The following is a 19,744-nucleotide window of genomic DNA, read 5'->3' on the forward strand; positions in this document are numbered from 1 at the left end:
CACCACCACCCCGAAAGACCCCCGGAACTCCCATGCCTACCCAAACCCCACCTTCCCCATCCCCTGACTGCCCCCACACCCAGAACCTCTGCCCCCTCCAGCCCCTCCCTGCCCCTTATCGAACCTCTCCTCCCAGCCCTGGCCCCCTTACTATGCTGCTCAAAGCGGCAGGAGCTGCAGAGCTGGGGCTCTGTGAGGGGAGGCGAGTGGGGGTGGGGCCAGGGGAGCCTCCCCAGCTGGGTGGTCTGTGGGCCACATCCGGCCCGTGGGACCGGCCTGTCCGGCCCACCTGAGCTCCCAGCTGGGGAGGCTCCCCTGGCCCCACCCCCACTCGCCTCCCCTCACAGAGCCCCAGCTCTGCAGCTCCTGCCGCTTTGAGCAGCATAGTAAGGGGGCCAGGGCTGGGAGGAGAGGTTCGATAAGGGGCAGGGAGGGGCTGGAGGGGGCAGAGGTTCTGGGTGTGGGGGCAGTCAGGGGATGGGGAAGGTGGGGTTTGGGTAGGCATGGGAGTTCCGGGGGTCTTTCGGGGTGGTGGTGGATGGGGTCGGGGCAGTCAGGGGACAGGGAGTGGGGCAAGTTGGGTGGGGTCCTGGAGGGCAGTTAGGGTGGGGGCAGGCAACGAAGCTTGGGGTTTCTGGCCTGCAGCGCAGAGACTTGCCGCAGACCGGATGAAATGAAGCAGTGGGCCGGATGCAGCCCGCGGACCATAGGTTCCTCGCCCCTGGCTAATGTCGATGTAACTTACATCATTCAGGGGTGTGAAAAAAACAACCCCCTGAGCTATGTAATTACATCAAATTAAAGGGGTGTCTGCACCCTGCTATGTCGCAGGGAGCTAATGAGAAAGAATGGGTGACGGGAGACAGCTCTGAGTCAGGAAAGATCGGAGTGCTGGTGCCAGAAGAATGACGGAGAATTTAAGAAAGGCAGCTGTGCCCAGAGACACAGATCACAGGGTTGTCTACACTGCAAAGTGAAGTCGACATCAGGCAGTTTATGTCCATCTAACGATGGAGGTGTACACGCTACAATGCTCCTCACACCGCTGTGGTTTGCCTGCTAAGCCAACATAGTAAAACCACCTTGCCGAAAGGCGTAGTGCTTAGGGCAGTGGTTCTCAACCGATGGATCATTGTGGGCCGCCTATGTGTTACCTGGGCCGCCGATTGAGAACCACAGCGCCCCCCCCCCCCCCCGACCCCCCCTCCCCAGCGCTCCCACCCCAAGTTCCCTCCACAGAGTGGGGCCAGAAGCAGACCCCGCTGAGGGGCTGGGTGGCAGGGCGGCCCCAGACCCAACGGCGTGGCAAGGCAGTGCAGCCCCAGCGGCTCTGGACCCAGTCACGTGGGCCCTGCAGCCTTTAGCACGCAGGTGTTTTTTCACACCCTTGAGCGACAAAAGTTTGGTCGATGAAAATGTCAGTGTAGACATAGCCTCAGTGACCCTTACAGTCTAACTGGGTAAAAGGTTATACACCTTGTCTCCTCAAGTAGTTTTCCTTTTAATAGAAACGGACTTTGAAGCTACTCTAAATAAGTTCCATTTGAAATACAAAAAAAAAAAAAAAAAAAAAAAAATCTATACTGGGCCAATAGTCTCTGATATATTATTTCTCACACACATTCCCACACCCCAACCTTTGGAGTGGGGTTTTACATTAGAAATCCTTCTGTTAAAGATGGTAAATTACATTAATAAACTTGTCAGGATTAGCCACCACTTCCTGTATTACTAAGAAAACAAAAACCAAGACAACTTTCAATTTTCCAATATAATTCAGGTGATCACATAATTAGTCTCTTACTCTTTAACCCATAACTTCACCTTTAATTTCCTTTTCAGTGGTGTAGCCCATAGGGCTGGCCTGCTGGTTGCTTTATGATATCCTGCCTTTATAGATTGGTTTGCTGTTTGTTTTGTTATATTTAGTTTATATTTTTGTATTGGATTATTCTATTATGGTTGGATGTAATATGAGGATCCAGTCGGCCTGTATCTTGTATCATTAGCTTAAGTAAATTAGCTTAAGTTTGGCTCATTAATTAAGCTCATCAATTTGGCACTTGTTCCAAGGAACGTGGCCATGCACCAGCCTTTGTAACCCATGCAGACACTTCCCAAGCACTTGAACCAATTTCACACTGGTTTAGATAAAACATAAAACAGATTTATGAACTACAGACAGATTTTAGGTCATTATAAATAACAGGCATAGAGATCAGAATTAGTTACCTAAGAAACAGAAATAGAAACGCAGTCTAAATTCTAACTTTAACAGACTAAGCAAGATTTGAATCAAACAGTCTCTCTCCCTAATAGATGTTACAGGCAGCTCACAGTTCTTCTTCGAGTGCTTGCTCATATCGATTCCAATTAGGTGTGCGCGCGCTGCGTGCACGATCGTCGGAGAATTTTCTACCCTAGCAACACCCGGTGGGTCAGCTGTGGAGCCCCCTGGAGTGGCGCCTTCATGGCGCTGGATATACACCCCAGCCGACCCAACGCCCCCTCAGTTCCTTCTTACCGCCCCTGACGGTCGTTGGAACTGTGGAGCGCGGCATAGCTGTTCTCCACTCTCCCTAGCTTATCCTGTTAATTCTGTAGATAGTTCTAGTCATAGTTGTTGTATAGTGTTAGATAGTTTTTCATCTTCGTCTCGCTCCTCCATCCATTCCAAACCCACCCCCCTTCCCCACTGTCGGAGTAGCCGGCAAGAAGGAACTGAAGGGGCGCTGGGTCGGCTGAGGTATATATCCAGCGCCATGAAGGTGCCACTCCAGGGGGCTCCACAGCTGACCCACCAGGTGTTGCTAGGGTAGAAAATTCTCCGACGATTGTGCACGTGGCGCGCGCACACCTAATTGGAATGGATATGAGCAACACGTCTCGAAGAACAACAGTTACAAAGGTGAGTAACTGTCTTTTCTCAATACTCAGCCTGAACTCCCTTCCAGCCTGGGACCAATCTCCCTAGTTCAAAGTCTTTGTCCTCCACACAATCTTCCAGGTGGTGAGAGGGGGTAGGGGGAAGAAGCCAAGTGATGATGTCATTTTCCCTTTTTTATACTTTCTTCTAGCTGCTAGAAAGATCCTTGGTTAGGCTGTCCCCACTGCATATGTGCCCTAAGGAGCCTCTGGGAGAGTGGATTCTTCTTGGTGGGCCATCAATGCCTGTCTGGCCAGCGATAGCTTCTCCTTTGTTGCAAGTGGAAGCCTGGCTCTGGGCGTTTCCCACCTCGCAACATATTTCAGCAACACACATAGAAGAACATAAGAACATACGAACGGCCATCCTGGGTCAGACCAAAGGTCCATCCAGCCCAGTATCCTGTCTACCGACAGTGGCCAATGCCAGGTGCCCCAGAGGGAGTGAACCTAACAGGTAATGATCAAGTGATTTCTCTCCTGCCATCCATCTCCACCCTCTGACAAACAGAGGCTAGGGACACCATTCCTTACCCATCCTGGTTAATAGCCATTAATGGACTTAACCTCCATGAATTTATCCAGTTCTCTTTTAAACGCTGTTATAGTCCTAGCTTCACAATCTCCTAAGGCAAGGAGTTCCACAAGTTGACTGTGTGCTGTGTGAACTATACTTCACATACAATGAAACTACATATAATTCAACAGGATATTAAGGTATAAAGGCTCAAGCATGCATTGTTCAAAACATATAATCACACTACAGTAGTGAATATAGTGGCTCCAGGGTGCTACTTTGAAGTACAGAATATAGTCGCCCCCTCCATGTAGACAGTGCCTTGTCGGCGGGAGAGTTTCTCCTGTTGACAAAGCTGCCACTTCTCGGGGAGGTGAATTAATTAAGATGATGGGAGAGCTCTCTCCCTTCACCTTAGAGTTTCTTCATAAAAGCACTACAGCAGCAAAGAGACAGCAAGCCCTAAAATACAAAACCATAGAATCAGGACTTCAAATGTGTGTATCCTGCAGTTTGAAACTGGAGCCCGACACATTAATTCCCTCGTTAGTTACCATCGTTTCCACAGCATAAAAGTCCTTTTCACCCAATCGGGGAGCTAGTTTGAGATCCACATGGAATGAATGTCCTCTAAAGGACTCTCTCTCTCTCTGCCTAATGAAACGTTGGATCCAAAGAGTGAAGCATGATTGTGCTCAAACTAACCATGGCATCCTTTGGGACTGTAATCAGTGACACTGAACTAGGAAGTGGTGTTCTACAAACATTTTCCTTGGGCCGTTGGTCACCATAGCTTCCCTTACTGGGGTGAAAACCAAGAACTGGGTATATACTATTTCTAACCCACTTCTTTCAAAATCCTTGGCTTTGATTAGAGTAAATTTACCTTTTCCTGAAGTAGAATCTTTTACCAAACCACTCAAAATCTCAGCAGTGTTAGTGTGGAACGGCTTCCCAAAACATGTCCAGTTTTTCTTTCATTTGGTGGCCCGGATCTAGGCTAGGGATTGAATACAGTCCTGGATCAGAATCTCTGTTAGTTACCGGAGTTGGAGTTTCTATTCAAATATAGCTATTTTTCTGCAGCTATTTCATTTTCAACACTGATTTCATTTTATACACATTTGCAGTACCTACATAGGGTAAATTCAACAAACCCCACTTCTATTGCCTCGACATCTGCATCATAAAGGGCATCAAGTATCAGGGGGTGGCCGTGTTAGTCTGTATCCACAAAAACAACAAAGAGTCCAGTGGCACAAGTGGCAAAAGCTTTGCCTCTCCTGGAATTGACACCTCCTCATCTATTATTGGGAGTGGACTATATCCACCCTGATCAAATTGGCCCTGTCAACACTGGTTCTCCACTTGTGAGGTAACTTCCTTCTCTTCATGTGCCATTATATAATGCCTGCATCTGCAATTTTCACTTCATGCCCCTGAAGAAGTGGGTTTTTTTACCCACGAAAGCTTATGCCCACATAAATCCGTTAGTCTTACAGGTGCCACTGGACTCCTTGTTATCATAACGGGCAGCATTTCCCATACCATAGGATTAGCTAGGAGAGATCTTCTGTAGGGCCTGGGTTACTACTCTAGGAACCAAATACATGGGTATTTTGCCTAGCTCCAACTCACTTACTGTGGAATCCTCTCCCCAGATCATCTGAGACAATATTGACAAACAATTGAACTCCACTGTGATCAGCTGCACTTCCTTCAGTTAGTTGCACAGTTCGGGTCTGCTGTTGTTCACCATTTCCGAGTGGAGATTTTAAATCAGTACCATTTCTTTGTTAGCATGTCCAGTAAATTGGAGAGTTATCTCCTGTTGATTGAACTGCACTGAGAACTTTCTCCATGTCATCATGGACAGGTGGGGAAAAAGCCAAAGTAAAGTGCCAAGTATCAGAGGGGTAGCCGTGTTAGTCTGTATCCATAAAAACAGTGAGAAGTAATGACTTTAGCAAATGGTCATTTGTCTCAAAGTCTCCAATAAATCTGAGTTACATGCTGTCAAACTAAATTAATAAAATTGGGTGACCAAACAGCCTTCAGAAAAGATAGAAACCCACATCACAGAGAGGTAGACTATATGACAATGAAAGTGTCAAGTGCGATTCCAGAGCAGATTGCATCTGTTGACTCAGAATCAGGAGAAGAGATTCTCCCATGACATTCTCCTCTGATCCATTCAAACCTGCTTCACTCCGCACTGTCCCTTTATTGAGTTATGTTATTTACAAAAGTTTTAGCATCCTAACAGCCTCATAATGGGGGTGGGGGGGAGGAACAGCCAACTTTCCCAAAGGTGGCTTGGCCAATAAGTGGAAACTGGGACTTAAACTCCAAATGATCCCATTGCATTTGGGATCCATTTGAATTCCCCTTCCAGGTCTTCGACACTTTCTTCGGCAGCCATGGTGACTCTGATTAAAGAAGTCAAAACGTCATCTCCAAGCACAGACAGCTGAGAACACCGCATCACATGACACTTTGAGAGGTGGAGGGATAGAATGTGAAGAAGATAAACTCTGCATGGCTCAGACAGGAGGTAACTGTTTTGGAACGATGGGGAAGGAGGGAATCTCTGAGTCACCCCATCTACATCCAGTGTCACAGAGACTGAAATGACACTTTTTTCCCTGCCCCTGCTCCTCTTCATTTAAATATAATGAAAAAAGGTCCAAAAATAACTGCAGTGCAGCATAACCCAGAGCAACGTGAGAACAACTGGGAACGATACAATTTGTATCATTGGTGACACAAATAACTTGGCAAAAGGAGGAACAGCATAAATGTGTCAAGTATCAGAGGGGTAGCCGTGTTAGTCTGGATCTGTAAAAGTTGCATCCGACGAAGTGGGTATTCACCCACGAAAGCTCATGCTCCAATACGTCTGTTAGTCTATAAGGTACCAGCGGACTCTTTGCTGCCAGTATAAATGTGATTCTCCTGGTTTCCTGGAAGGATGGACCCACTTCCATTACTCATGGGACAATGGAGTTGATAGCAAGGACAACCAGGTCCAACCCAAAACAGGGCAAACTACAAAACTGCAAAAGGCAAAAATGGGCAACACTTTTGGACAAGCTGAGGGATAACGATGGTACAAACGGTTCAAACAGCCTTAAAGGTTACTACATGGGAATTAGGAAAACTATTAAAGAAAATAAAAGTTTTGATAGATCTAGAGGTTTTTATGGTGTTTAGCTCCCTTGCAGATTCTGTGATGTCTAGTAAGGGCTGAGCTCCGAGTGAAGCTTTTCCCGCACTCACAGCATTCATAGGGTCTCTCTCCCGTGTGGATTCTGTGATGTCTAGTCAGGGCTGAACTCCGAGTGAAGCTTTTCCCGCACTCACAGCATGCATAAGGTCTCTCTCCCGTATGGATTCTCTGATGCGTAGTAAGGTCTGAGCTCAGAGTGAAGTTTTTCCCACACTCACAGCATTCAAAGGGTTTCTCTCCTGTGTGGATTCTCTGATGCCGAATGAGGTGCGACCTCAGAGTGAAGCTTTTCCTACACTCACAACATACATAGGGTTTCTCTCCTGTGTGGATTTTCTGATGTATAGTAAGGTGTGAGCTCTGAGTGAAGGTTTTTCCGCACTCACAGCATTCGTAGGGTCTTTGTCCTGTGTGAATTCTGTGATGTGTAATGAGGGTTGAGCTCTGAGAGAAGCTTTTCCCGCACTCCCAGCATTCATAGGGTTTCTCTCCCGTGTGGACTCTCTGATGAGAGATAAGGGATGAGAGATCAGTGAAGCTTTTCCTGCACTCACAGCATGCATAGCGTTTCTCACCTGTGTGGATTCTCTGATGTGTAAGAAGGTGAGCGCGCCGAATGAAGGTTTTCCCGCACTCACAGCATACATAGGGTCTGTCTCCTCTGTGTATTCTCTGATGTGCAAGAAGGACTGAGTGGTCCCTAAAGCTTTTCCCACACTCAGTGGATGTATTTTTTCTCTGACCCCTGAGGATTTTCTGCTGGGCTGTGGTTTCCTTGAGGTCCTTGTGAGTTCCCCGAGAGCAAATGAATTTATCCAATTTCTCCCCTGGCTGGTTTCCCTGCTCTCTCTCTGGTGTCTGCTGAATCTCACAGGCTATTCCCTGCTCATGACTCCTGGAGACATTCCCTTCGGATGTTTGCGTTAATGCTCTGTGTGGTTCCACTTGCTCAGCATCTTTCTGCGGAGAATTCTGCTCCTCATTCTCACTCACCATCGCATCACCTGCTGTGATAGAAAAAAAAAAACCTCAAACACGGATGGAAAGGGAAAGACCAAACCAGAATAAGTGCTGGAGAGATTTCAAATAAAAACCAGGAACTGAATTACCCCAAACTCTTCCCCTAAAGGGGAGAGAGGACAGGATCAATTCTGCCTTCACATCCCATCTAAATTTTCAGTGGGAAGGGAAGTAGCCACTCACAGGTGTCAGTTAGGATCTGTAGGAAGCCATGAGCTATATCTGCCCGGAGGATACATTTGCTGGGGCAATCCTAAAATCAGAGAGTTCACAAGGTCTTTGTAGGGTATCCTAGAGGTTTCCTTCAGGCATTTTCAGATACCGAGTAGGTTTCATGTTTCCTCACCTGTGCAGGGACCTCTCAGGATCTCTCTTTCCCCTGAACCCTGGAGGTCTGGGACCCACGGCTCTGCCCCTTGTTCCAGCTGGGAGATCACATCAGGTTTGGAAACTGGAAAGCCTGCTCAGATGAAAGAAAATAAAGGAGATCAGGTGACTTCATAAGACTTTGTCATAAAAAACATTCTCTTAGCTTAACCCCAGTCCTTAGTAAACCAGTGAAATCCCAGGGCCAGCTCCCCAGGTCCTCAAAGCTGCAGAACACTTTGCTTATGAGGGACTGAACTACCAACATATCTGCTAGGAACCCACACAGACACTGTGACAGTCTGTACCCCCGTATTCACTCTTTTACAAAATGATATATTTTGTCCGAAGTATGCCTTGTAAGGTATCATTGGAAAACTCAAAAACCTTCTGAACATTAACTATGTGAAGTTATGAGACTTTACTGTATGATGTTACTGAAAATGTTACAGTTCTGGGGAACACCCACAGACCACTTCCTCAGAGACAGCACGGCTATTGCCTGGTTAAATAGTGTGAACAAGACATTTACATTCCATCACAGGGATGGCTAGGAGCTCACGTCCACAACAGACAGCCTGTCACCATGACTCAGCTGAGAATTGAAAGCATTTCTAGCACAAAGGACTGAATTACAGTAACTCCTCACTTTAAGTTGTCCCGGCTAACGTTGTTTTGTTGTTACGTTGCTGATCAATTAGGGAACATGCTCATTTAAAGTTGTGCAATGCTCCCTTCTAACGTCGTTTGGCTGCCTGCTTTCTCCACAGCTAGCAGTCTCCCTAGGCCCCCCCTCCCCAGAGCGCCTCCCGCCCGCCGGCAGACCCCACGGATCAGTGTCTTCCTCCTCCTTCCCTGCCTCCTGCCCGCGGCAATCAGCTGGCTTGCAGCATTTAGGGAGCAGGAGGGAGGGGGGAGGAGTGAGGACTCGGCACACAGGCTCCCCGTCCCTCCCCTGTCTCCTGAACGCCGCAAGCCAGCTGATTGCCCCAGTTAGTTTGGACTTGTCTATGCTACCAAGTTATGTCAACAAAAGCGATGCTGACACTCAAAAATCAGCATAATAAAAGTTGGAATGTCATGTTCGCACTAGCTCCCTCTGTCGGCAGAGCCCGTCCACAGTTGGGGCATTATCATCAACAGTGTGAGCAATGCACTGTGGGTACTTATCCCACAGTTCATCTCCTCGTCATCTTCTGTCACTAGGTGTTGTGGGAAGGCGGAGTGGATCGCGGCGTCTCTTGGGACCAGGCGCAATGCATTGCTTTCTGTGCCAGCACTCCGTGGGCTTCCGGCTTGCTTTCACAGCATTTTTCAATGGTCCTTCTTTGCTGTGCACATCTTTGTGAGAAGGGATGGATCCTGCACTGCTCTCCTATGCTCTGTTAACTGTCATCATGACTGGCAGTTCAGTTAATCGTGAAGTTCCTAACTGAAGAAGACTCTCAGGCACCTGACATGCTGCATGATATGGATAGGAGCAACTTTAGATTGCTTTTGGCATTCACAGAACAGCTGCATAGGGTAGACTATCGCTTTTGGGCTCAGGAAACAAGCACCGAATAGTAGGATTGTATTGTCATGCGGGTGTGGAACGAAGAACAGTGGCTAGAGAACTTTTGAATGCGGAAAGCCATCTTCCTGGAAGTGTGTGCGGAGCTCGCCCCAGACCTGCGGCGCAAGGACATCAGAATGAGAGCTGCTGTATTAGTAGAGAAGTGTGTGGCAATCGCTGTGTGGAAGCTGGCGACACCAGACTGCTACCGGTCGGTCACAAATCAGTTTGGAGTCAGGCCGTTGGGGCTTCATTGATGCAAGTGTGCAGGGCAATTAATTGCATCTTGCTGCGAAGGACCGGGTCCGTGACTCTGGGAAATGTTCATGAAATAGGGAAACCCATTTCTGCAAAGCCATCCACTAACTGTGGAGAGGCGATAGATGGCACATATATTCCAGTTTTGGCATCAGACCACCTTGCGACAGAGTACATCTATAGGACGGGGTACTGCTCCATGGTGTTGCAGGCATCTGTGGATCACCATGAGCATTTCACTGACATCCACATGGGGTAGTCCAGGAAGGTGCATGATACACACATTTTCAGGAACACGGGCCTGTATAGAAAGCTACAAGCAGGGACTTTCTTTCCAAATCAAAAGATTACAGTGGGAAAAGGTAAAATGCCTATAGTGATCCTGGGAGACCCGGCGTACCTCTTACAGCTGTGGCTCATAAAACTTTACACAGGAAACTTGAACAGCAGTAAGGAGCGGTTCAACAACAGGCTGAGTAGGTGCTGGATGACAGTTGAATGTGCCTTTGGCAGATTAAAGGCACGCTGGCGATGCCTTTATGGCAAGTCAGACCTTAATGAGGATAATATTCCCACGGTCATAAATGCGTGTTGTACGTTGCATAATCTTTGTGAAGCTAAGGGTGAAAGTTTTGCTCAGGGGTGGAGTGCTGAGGAAGACCACTTTGAAAATGAGAACCAGTAATGTATGTCTCTGTCAGAGATGCTTCAATGTTACTTTACATGTCATTTTCCTGAGAAGCAATGGTGACATTTGGGGACTTACATTCCAGCAAGCACATGAATAAGTAAGTATTGGTAGTGCCTGATGTCTCAATGTGTAGAAAACAAATAAAGATGAGTTACCATTCAAAAACTTTACTTTTATTGCACAAGAAACAGCACACACAGACACACAAAGATGCTTGGTGGGAAAGGAGGAATCAGGGAAGGGCAGACTTTCGAATGCGTGTGTATGCCCAGCTATCACTGTGAAAGTTGTCGGAGAGGGTGGAGTGCAGGGGAAACAGAGAAGTCCTGGAAAGTGGAAAGAACTGTGTGGGCGGAGTTGGGGGTGTGTGTATGTGCATGGAAAAGGGTTCTGAATGTGCTGCAGGGGAGGGCGGGCACAGATCTGCTGACTCTGCAGCATCATTAAGGACTTCAGCCTCTGTATTTGCGCCTCCATTACTTTAATCATCTGTTCAGTAGCATCCTTAAACTCCTGATTTTCTTTTCCGTCTTGCCTTTCAGCTTCCTAGCACTCCTTGCATTTCCTTTTCTCTGCATTGGAGCAGTGCAGTACCTCCTGAAACATGTCTTCTTTGCTCCATCTTGGGCGCTTTCTTATTTGGTGGATACATTCGGCTGGTGTGTGGCGGGTGTTCCTGAAGGCCACATCTGCCGAAGCACAAGGGACAATGCACAGATTGTTAAATTCACGCACAGCATTGACGCATTTCAGTTAAATACACCTTTTGCAACATAACAATCACTTTCTCGCTGACCCTTGGCAAGCACACATCTCTGTGAACATCCAAAGCATGGTGAGTGTTTTCCACAGGCGGGTGTCATTCTAGCAGCTATCTCACTGCTGGGGTAAGCACAGAGATGAGGTGCGACCTATATAGAATCTGGGGGACACTTGAGGATATTATGCATACCAATAGTGTAAAATTGCAATGAGTTGTGCCAGATATGCCATGGAAGATTTTTGCACAAATGTTATAATTTGCCAGATATGATAATCTCATTTATGTATTTGTATCACCTTTGTATTAGGAGTTTAGATATGTACGTATGTCTGTATTTCAAAACTCGTGTTATGCTTCTGGGTGACACCCCCAGACAGTTTGGCATCAGCACTGCCTAGCCTGCTTGATGGCCCATTAAGGACCATCAGCTATACAACTGACCCATTGAGAGAAGGCAAGGGATACACCTTATGACTCAGCAAGGCATGCAGGGACATACCTATGGACGGAAAAGGCTTCCAAGCCATGTGCTGGGCAGCTTGTGTTTGAAACAAAGGAAGTACAAACCACATGGCAAGTCTGAAAAAGGCAGCTGCATCTTCTCCATTTTGTCTTAAATCCTGCTTCTTATCTCTGGAGGAACTTTGCTACAAACTGAAGCTCTAAACAAAGGACTGAATGACCCATCCAAGCGGGTGGATGTGTTCCAGAGGAACTTTCAAGCCAGCAACACACCAATACTGCTAAGAACCTGATATATGGACTTTGAAATCTTTGTGTGTATGTGACTGTTTTACCAATATTTCTCTTCTTGCTCTGTTTCTTTATATTAAACCTTTAGTTTTAGATACTAAAGGATTGGCTGGGAGCATGGTATTTTGGGTAAGATCCAAACCTACACTGACTTGGTAATGTGGCTGACCCTTTGGGGTCAGAAGAATATTTTGTATATGTGAGCAGAGTTTTTAAAATAACTTCTCACTGTACCAGGCCTAGGTGCTGATTGGGAGCCTGAGAACTGGAATGCAATAAAGGGGGCTATGTGATTTCTTTTTTGCTTCTTGATAACCAGTGTGGGGAATCAGAAGCACAGTTTGTGACTGGCTGGGGAGTTTAATTTCAGTGTTACGCACCAGTCTTGGGAGTATCTGCACTCCCTTTTGCAGCCTGCCCTGAACTTGGTATTTCCAGGGAGGGCTGCCCCAGGCACCACAGGTCATAGGAAGGTACATCTGCTCCATGCTTGTAGCTTCCGCCCTGCTCACCTGTGCGCTGCTTTAGTCCCTGCACAAGTGACTGCCAAATGGCGCGGGAAAGTTTCCTACAATGGGGGAAGGAACAAAGCTGCTCTGTCAAGGAACCTTTGGCAGAGGATTACTGAATACCTCCAGATCTCTCTGGAGGACTCCCGTGAGATCTCGGCATGCAGCAACACCCTGTTCTGCCGTACCAATTAGCTACACAGGAAAACGTCCAGCTCACAGAAACACAGCCAGACTCCCACGTTTCTATAACCAGAACCCACCTCCGCACTACACAGGCCACAGCCACTTACCAGGGATCTTATCTCCTTCCTGCTTCTTGCTCCCAGAGAGCAACTGCTGAGACTGGCTAGACACCTCTGGAATGGAAAACAGTTCCTGGCTGCTTGCCCCACTGGGCGACCCTGCCGGGAGCTCCACATCCTCGTCTAACTCCACCTCTTCATCGATTACTTCATCCTCTGGGTTAGATCCTCTTTCCACTGCCTCCAGGCCCGCCAAAGTATCCACGGGGCTCTTGGTGGTGGAGGTGGGGTCACCACGGAGGATAGCGCCCAGCTCCTTATAGAACCAGTAGGACTTAGGTGCAGCACCTGAGCGACGGTTTGCCTCCCTCGCCTTATGGTAGGCCTGCCACTGCTCCTTTATCTTTGCTCTGCACTGCAGCATGTCCCGATCACAGCCCTTTTCGCACAAGCCTCAAGAAATGTGCCCGTAGGTATCCCAATTCCCATGTCTCAAGCGCATCTGGGACTGCACAGCCTCCTTTCCCCATATACTGAGCAGAACCAGCAGCTCTGCAGGAGTCCAGGCGGGACAGCGTTTGCTGCAATAACCTACCCTGGTCACCTGGGAAGACGCGATGAGTCCTCTCCACGCCGAGCCAGCAGGAAATGGGATCTCAAAAATTCCCAGGGCTTCTAAGAGGGAGGGGCAGATTCTCATAGACTCATAGACTTTAAGGTCAGAAGGGACCATTATGATCATCTGGTCTGACCCCCTGCATGCTGCAGGCCATAAAACCGTCCCTACCCCTTCCCTGGACTCTGCTGTTGAAGTCCCCAATCCTGTGTTTTAGTGACTTCAATCGGCAGAAACCCTCCTGCTAGAGATCCCTGCCCTATGCTGCGGNAAAATGCTGAGCAGAGCGGTCAGGATGGGCATTGTGGGACACCTCCTGGAGGCCAATTAAAGCGATAAATTCACTGCCACTTTGTTGACAAAAACGTAGAGGAAAAAGACATATGTCTCTCATTGGGGTGGTTGTATTTTGTTGCCAAAACAGGGCATTTTTGCCGCCAAAAGTCACATTGCAGTGTGTACGCATTCATTCTCTTGTCGACAAAAGCTGGCAGGGGAGTAAGGGAGTGGGATCATTTTGCAATTCAGAGCTGTTTTGTGTGGAGTAGGATCAGTGTTTGAGTGAAGGCCACAGGTAGGAAGCCAGACCTGAACCCCAATTTTGCCTCAGCAAAGAGAAGTTGTTAGACTTTGTGCTGTAGTTCTCCTGTGTTCTGTTCCTACAGTGTTGTGTAGCAGGGGAGGGCAGTGTGTGTGTGTGTCACTGGCATGTTGGGGTGATGCTGAAACAGGGCAGAGTTGAGATTGCATTGTGGGGGTGACGAACATTAACTGCTCATTTCCCCTTGTAATAACTATGGGGACAGGAATCCTTACCCAGCGAGGTCACATTCTCATAGTTCTCCTGCATGACGGCTCTGTAGAGGGCTCTCTGAGTGGGGTCCAGCAGAGCCCCCTCTTCCCTGGTGAAATACACAGCCACCTCCTCGAAGGTCACCGGCCCCTGAAAGAGCAAGAGTCCCACACTCAGTACCTGCTGCCCCACTCACAGCCCCACTATTCATGGGGGAAAGGATCCAATCAAATGGGAACTCTGGATGGCTCACAGTCAACAAAGCTCCACCCCCACCCTGCTCAGAGCATCCAGGAACCACCAGGGTGAGGGGACAAAGAGAGCCCCTTGTCTCTCCCAGCAGATCCATCACACATACTAGCCACAGACTGATACAGGAGATGGAGCCCCTAGCAGGGTCCAGGGCGAGCTCCCTCGTAGGAAGCCCAACACCCTCCTCATTGTAAGGAGCTGGATATGAGGGAGGGGCACTTACCCTAAGTCTGATTGGTGAGTGCCCCCTTCATATCTCACAGCAGTCGCTGGTTAGTCGTGTCAGGCTCCAACACTGGGAGTCTGGTCAGTTTTCCTAGCCCCATCTAGGTGGGCTGTTTCCTGTTCCACAGATTAGGGCATTTCCACCACCAAACGCCATAGGTCTGTTCCTAGAATCTAGGTCACTTATTAAACTAGTCCTGGCAGGTTTGCCACAACCTGGCCTCCTCCCTTTCTCCAGCCTGTGAGTTTCCTGCCCCGCTCCAACCTCCAAACCAGACTGCACAAACCTTCCCACTTCCTGTGTATTTGCTGGTTTCAGAGTAGCAACCATGTTAGTCTGTGTCCGCAAAAAGAACAGGAGTACTTGTGGCACTTTAGAGACTGACAAATTTATCTGAGCATAAGCTTTCGTGGGCTACAGCCCACTTATTCGGATCCCTCTTCCTCCTGCAGGAACCCACCAGCCACCCCGGTTAATCCCTACCTGAACTGACTCCACTGCAGCCATTTTTCTTCCCTGTCCCATGGGAGGACGGGATGAGCTGGAGCGAGACATGGACGTCATTCTGCAGCCTGGCAAGGCGAGAAGGGCAATTGTGGAGGCTTCAGAACAGGCTTTAGTTCATTTCACATCATGATTCCCCCAGGCCCTTTCCCTTCGGACAAACATGATAGATTCTGCCATGCTGGGAAATTGCTTGATCTCTTTATTATAGTGTAGACCTGGCCCCACCTGCCAGTCTAAGCTCACAGAGACATTTTTAAACCTGTCCAGTAACAAAGTCTTTATTAGAAAAGAGCAGAACCAAAGGAGTTACGTTGGAGGATTCCCTCTGACACGGACACCAGGGCAGCCACAGTCCAGCAGGGGAATATGGAGTCCGGAACCGGCTTTTCGTCTCTCTGTTCCTCATTTTGTTTACAGGAAAGTGATTCCACCCAGGGGTGACTACCTTCTCCCACTGCCCCTTTCAGTCTCTTTCCCCTGTCCCCCCTCCCTGCCCCTCGGGCTGGAGAAGTCCCATTCCCGGGTTCTTTGCTCTCCCATGGCTGGACTTGCTCCTGCAATTGCTAATGGGAGGAGAAATGAGGAGGGGCTGTTTGCACAGAGTCACTTTCATGCTAGTCCCCACTGTAGTAGAAAGAGAAAGCCTGAGACAGGAGGCCTGGTGTAAGGCTTAAGGCCCAAACTAAAATCAAGCCCTGCTGATACAAAGCAAAGTTTGCAAGAGTCAGGCTATGAGCAAAAGTCTGGCCCGATTACAAAACAGATACCTGCTTGCAAATTCACTGTCTGGTACTTGAACTTGACAAGAACAGGGCTGGCGTTGCACAAACACAAGCAGTCCCAGGCGCTAAGAAGTCATGTAAACACCTAGCAGACGGGTAGTATCAGAGCACCCCAATACAAAGTTATGGTATAAACACACTCCCCAGAGATGATACAGGGACACACTGACCCCTCCTAAAGATCAGGGCAGGACAGGGTGATGGATAGAGATGTTTGGATTGAACCACCAAGCACAAGGTGAAGGGTGGTAACTAACCACGTCAGAGGGGTAATACAGAACTTGTTTGTATCAGTGTAGAAGAGAGGGGTCACAGAGGGGGTGGAAAGTCCCACCACTCACTGAGCCAAGTCCATTGTAACGGGCGTCCATGTGCTAGTGTCCCAGAACAGTCTGCCAGGCATTAGGACTGTGCATCATTAACAAGCGCCTTTGCCACTCAACCCAAGTCTGTGGTCCTTAGGGGCAGTTCGATCCAGGCTTGTGGTGCCGGCTACCTGGCCAGAACTGGTGCAGCACGCAGAGAGCACACACACAGCCAAGCACTGACAAGAGCCAGCACTTTCCCTGAGGTCTCTCTCAATTACCTGGAGTCTCTGGCTCAGAATTTAGTATTAACAGGGCCTAGGGCTACCCTAGGGGGCTTGTACCAGCTAGAGAAAGTCCTCATCTTGGCCGGGCACAGAGGTAGCTTTAATTCAGGTCACTTCCCAGTACAGGTTCTCTCCCCCTCCTCCTGAGGAAGCAGCAGCTGCTAAGCCTGGAGATCACAATGGAGGCTGCAGTGTCTGACCCAGGAAACTGAACCCCCGTATCCGAGCAGAGGGATAGAGAGTCTGAGCAGCCTTCCTTCCCATAGCAACAACCAGAGCTCTCTGGGGGGAGCAGCTAATGAAACCACCTCCCCATAGGGACGGGTGCTGATCTCATTTGCCCAACTGTTCATCTGGGGCAATCCGGATTAACACTGGTCTCAATGACACCAGAAACACAGTTCAGAAAGGATGAGGCCAGAATCCTCTTCAACAGATCACTGGATGCGAGTGCTAACCCCCTTCTCACCTCCCTTACTCCACAGATCTAAGACCAGCACTCAGGGCAACAGTTTACTCCCCAGAACCTAAAGTTTCTGCAGTTTGGAAGAGGGGGAGAAAAGCAAAAAATAATGGCCACCCTGGATCCACCCCAGAGGTGGCTGCATCTTAGCACTGTGGGAAGCAACCCCTCATGGAGACCCTTTGTCATGGGGTTTGGGATACTTCTGGACTAACACTACACTCAGAGCGACCTCCTCATCCTGTGCTGGCTGGAGAATAGAAAATCGGCCACCCAACCCTCCTGTTACGGGCCAATGAGGGGGAGGCCTCTAGCTTTGAAGTCTATTAAATATGTGGCTGGTCTCTTTCATGGGGAAAGCTTTTAACAGAGATAAAGATGGAAACAAATGATTCTCAAAGGAGAGGGGGAAAGATGATCACTGGGCAATTTACCCCCTGCAACCTCCAGGAAGGAGAACAATTTAGGGCAATAGGTTCCCTCCAAAAAAGGAGAAGTTGCTGGGATTTAGGAACATGGGGAACAGCCCCAAATCTGAGAGGATTTTTAATAGACATTTGATAATGACATAGAAAGAGAGAAAACCTGAGATTTGAGATTAATGTTCAGCAATGAAAGAGAATAGGGTGAAAATCTAAGGAATTTTGGATCCACTTTTGTAAATAAGAGAGGAAAGAGGAAAATCAGAGGGATTTTGTATCAGCTGTGGAGACTGAGGTTATTTCCCATCAATATTTGATAAAGGAATAGAGAGAAAATGAGCAACATTTACAAAGATTTCATGTCCATGTTCAAGAATCTGAGAAAAGGGCTAAATCTGAGACATTGTTAGTATTTCATAATTAGAGAGACAGAAAAAATTCCCAGGGCATATTCCATTAGTAATAGAGAATTAGACAGACCGCGGGGCAAAATGTTAGCGTATTTGAGATCAAACTTTGAATATGGGGGAAGAAAATGGGTGACAAACAACATGTTTGATAATACACCTCTACCCAGATATAACACGAATTCAGATATAACGCGGTAAAGAAGTGCTCCGGGGGGGAGGGGGGGGGCTGCGCACTCCAGCGGATCAAAGCAAGTTCGATATAACGCAGTTTCACCTAGAACACGGTACGATGTTTTGGCTCCTGAGGACAGCGTTATATCGAGGTAGACGTGTAGAAGAGAAAAACACCAAGATCTAAGAGAATTTTATATAGCTGTTAAATGACTAGAGGGAAAAGGGGGACTGTTTGACTGAATTTTACGACTGTCTAACACATAAACACAAAGTGATAATTCCCTCCACCGCCATCACCCACATGGGCCGCAGGGAGCCCTGGGGGGACCAGTTCGAAGGGGGCTGGGGAGGGGGAGCTGGAAGGTCCCTGGATGAGGGAAGGGGGCAGCAGTGGGGGATGGGCAGGACAAATGGCTGCAGGTACAGTGGGTGGGGACCCCCCATGGGAGGGGGTTGTAAAGGGACATTGGAGGGTTATGGGGAGAACGGGGGGGTCGGGGAGGCTGATGGGGGGAGGGGAAATGGGGGGGGCGCCCCGGGTTTTACGCCCACGTGTGACACGGGGAGAGAAAAGGGGAAGAACTGGAGAAAAGCTGTATTGGGGGAAGGGAGGCAAAGGCACAGACAGGGACCGGATCCAATTAACTCCCCCCCCCCCGGGAATTTCCTGCTGCCCAGAGACTGTTCAACCCCCTCCACTAACCTCCCCCACCCGCACCTCCGGCTTCGCCCTCCCCCCACCCCCGCGTCTCTCGCTCACCGGGGGGCTCCGGCCCGGGGGCGGGTCCCAGCTGGAGAAAGCCCCCTCCCCCCCGCCGGCCGGGCACGGAGGGGTTAATGCCGGGCTATTCCCCCCGGACCGCAGTACTCAGACGGACCGGAAGTGACGAAGGTTTCTCCCCCCCGGCGCGCGCTGACGCAGCTGCGGCCGTTTTTGGCCGTTAGGGCGGTTGGGCCGCGGCGCGCGCCTGGAGCGGGGGAGGGGCGGGGCTGGCAGCCGGCGTCGCCGCGCCCGTTGGGGGCGGGGCCTGTGTCGCGCTGGGGGCTGCCCCGTCCCCCGAGTGGGGGCAGGGCCGTGCGCTGACCTTTGCCCTACTTCTCCCAGCCAGAGCTAGGGGTCGCCTGGGGTGTGTGCGTGTGGGGAGCTGTTAACCCTTTCCTGGTATGGGGGGGGTCCGGCTCCCTCTGGGTGGCTGGTTGCTTGGGGTTTTCCTGGCCGTTGTATTTGCCTTTGTCTTCTCAGAGGCTCCATTGATATAGGGGCAAAGGCCCCCCCTACAGCTTGGCGACACCCCCACCTATGTCCCTCAGCCGGCCCCGAGAGCAAACAGCCCTTTCCCACCCCACTGGGTCACAGTGCATCATGCAGGGGAAACTGAGGCACGCAGTGGCTTCCAAAAGATGGCCGACTGCTCCAGCTTCCTCACGCCTGCCTTCTAGCCAAAGCCAAGTGCTCCACTGATATGGGGGCCTGGGCGACACCCCCATTATAACAAAACTGTCCATAAAGACATTGTCTGAACGGGAGCTTTCTATGATGAACGCCTGGTGTCTGGTTCCCCCAGTTCAGTTCCAAATTCTCTTCTAGAAACGCCCCCCGGGACTAGGGCAACCAGACAGCAAATGTGAAAAATCGGGACGGGGGTGTGTGTGTGTGGGCGGGGGGGGGGGGGGGT

At 49.3% G+C, this 19,744-nt stretch overlaps 3 protein-coding genes and 1 long non-coding RNA gene across 5 annotated transcripts in view; all 4 read right to left on the reverse strand.

Annotated features, from left to right (window-relative positions):
• Positions 1-6,619, reverse strand: part of LOC117870065 (zinc finger protein 3-like) — an 18,234-nt gene extending 11,615 nt beyond the window's left edge. The window contains exon 1 of the mRNA XM_034757292.1: positions 5,085-6,619. Within this exon, the coding sequence (XP_034613183.1) occupies positions 5,085-5,108 (24 nt within the window). The 5' untranslated portion in view covers positions 5,109-6,619. The remainder of the gene's footprint in view (positions 1-5,084) is intronic.
• The window catches only part of LOC117869996 (zinc finger protein 239-like), a 1,162,621-nt gene that overhangs the window by 568,284 nt on the left and 574,593 nt on the right, over positions 1-19,744 (reverse strand). The window lies entirely within an intron of this gene.
• Positions 1-19,744, reverse strand: part of LOC117869921 (zinc finger protein 420-like) — a 67,550-nt gene that overhangs the window by 25,542 nt on the left and 22,264 nt on the right. Inside the window, exons 3-5 of the mRNA XM_034757020.1 lie at positions 14,264-14,306; positions 8,038-8,151; positions 6,657-7,678 (exon numbers count right to left, since the gene is read on the reverse strand). Of these exons, the coding sequence (XP_034612911.1) occupies positions 6,657-7,678; positions 8,038-8,151; positions 14,264-14,306 (1,179 nt within the window). The remainder of the gene's footprint in view (positions 1-6,656; positions 7,679-8,037; positions 8,152-14,263; positions 14,307-19,744) is intronic.
• LOC117870086 lies at positions 14,336-19,026 on the reverse strand. Its single transcript, XR_004643913.1, has 3 exons — positions 18,829-19,026; positions 15,202-15,290; positions 14,336-14,390 (listed from the first exon to the last, which is right to left on the reverse strand). It is a non-coding gene; the product is annotated as an uncharacterized LOC117870086 (long non-coding RNA).

The sequence above is a fragment of the Trachemys scripta genome, chromosome 25 (genome assembly GCF_013100865.1).
Source record: "Trachemys scripta elegans isolate TJP31775 chromosome 25, CAS_Tse_1.0, whole genome shotgun sequence".
NCBI classification, from domain to species: domain Eukaryota; kingdom Metazoa; phylum Chordata; order Testudines; family Emydidae; genus Trachemys; species Trachemys scripta.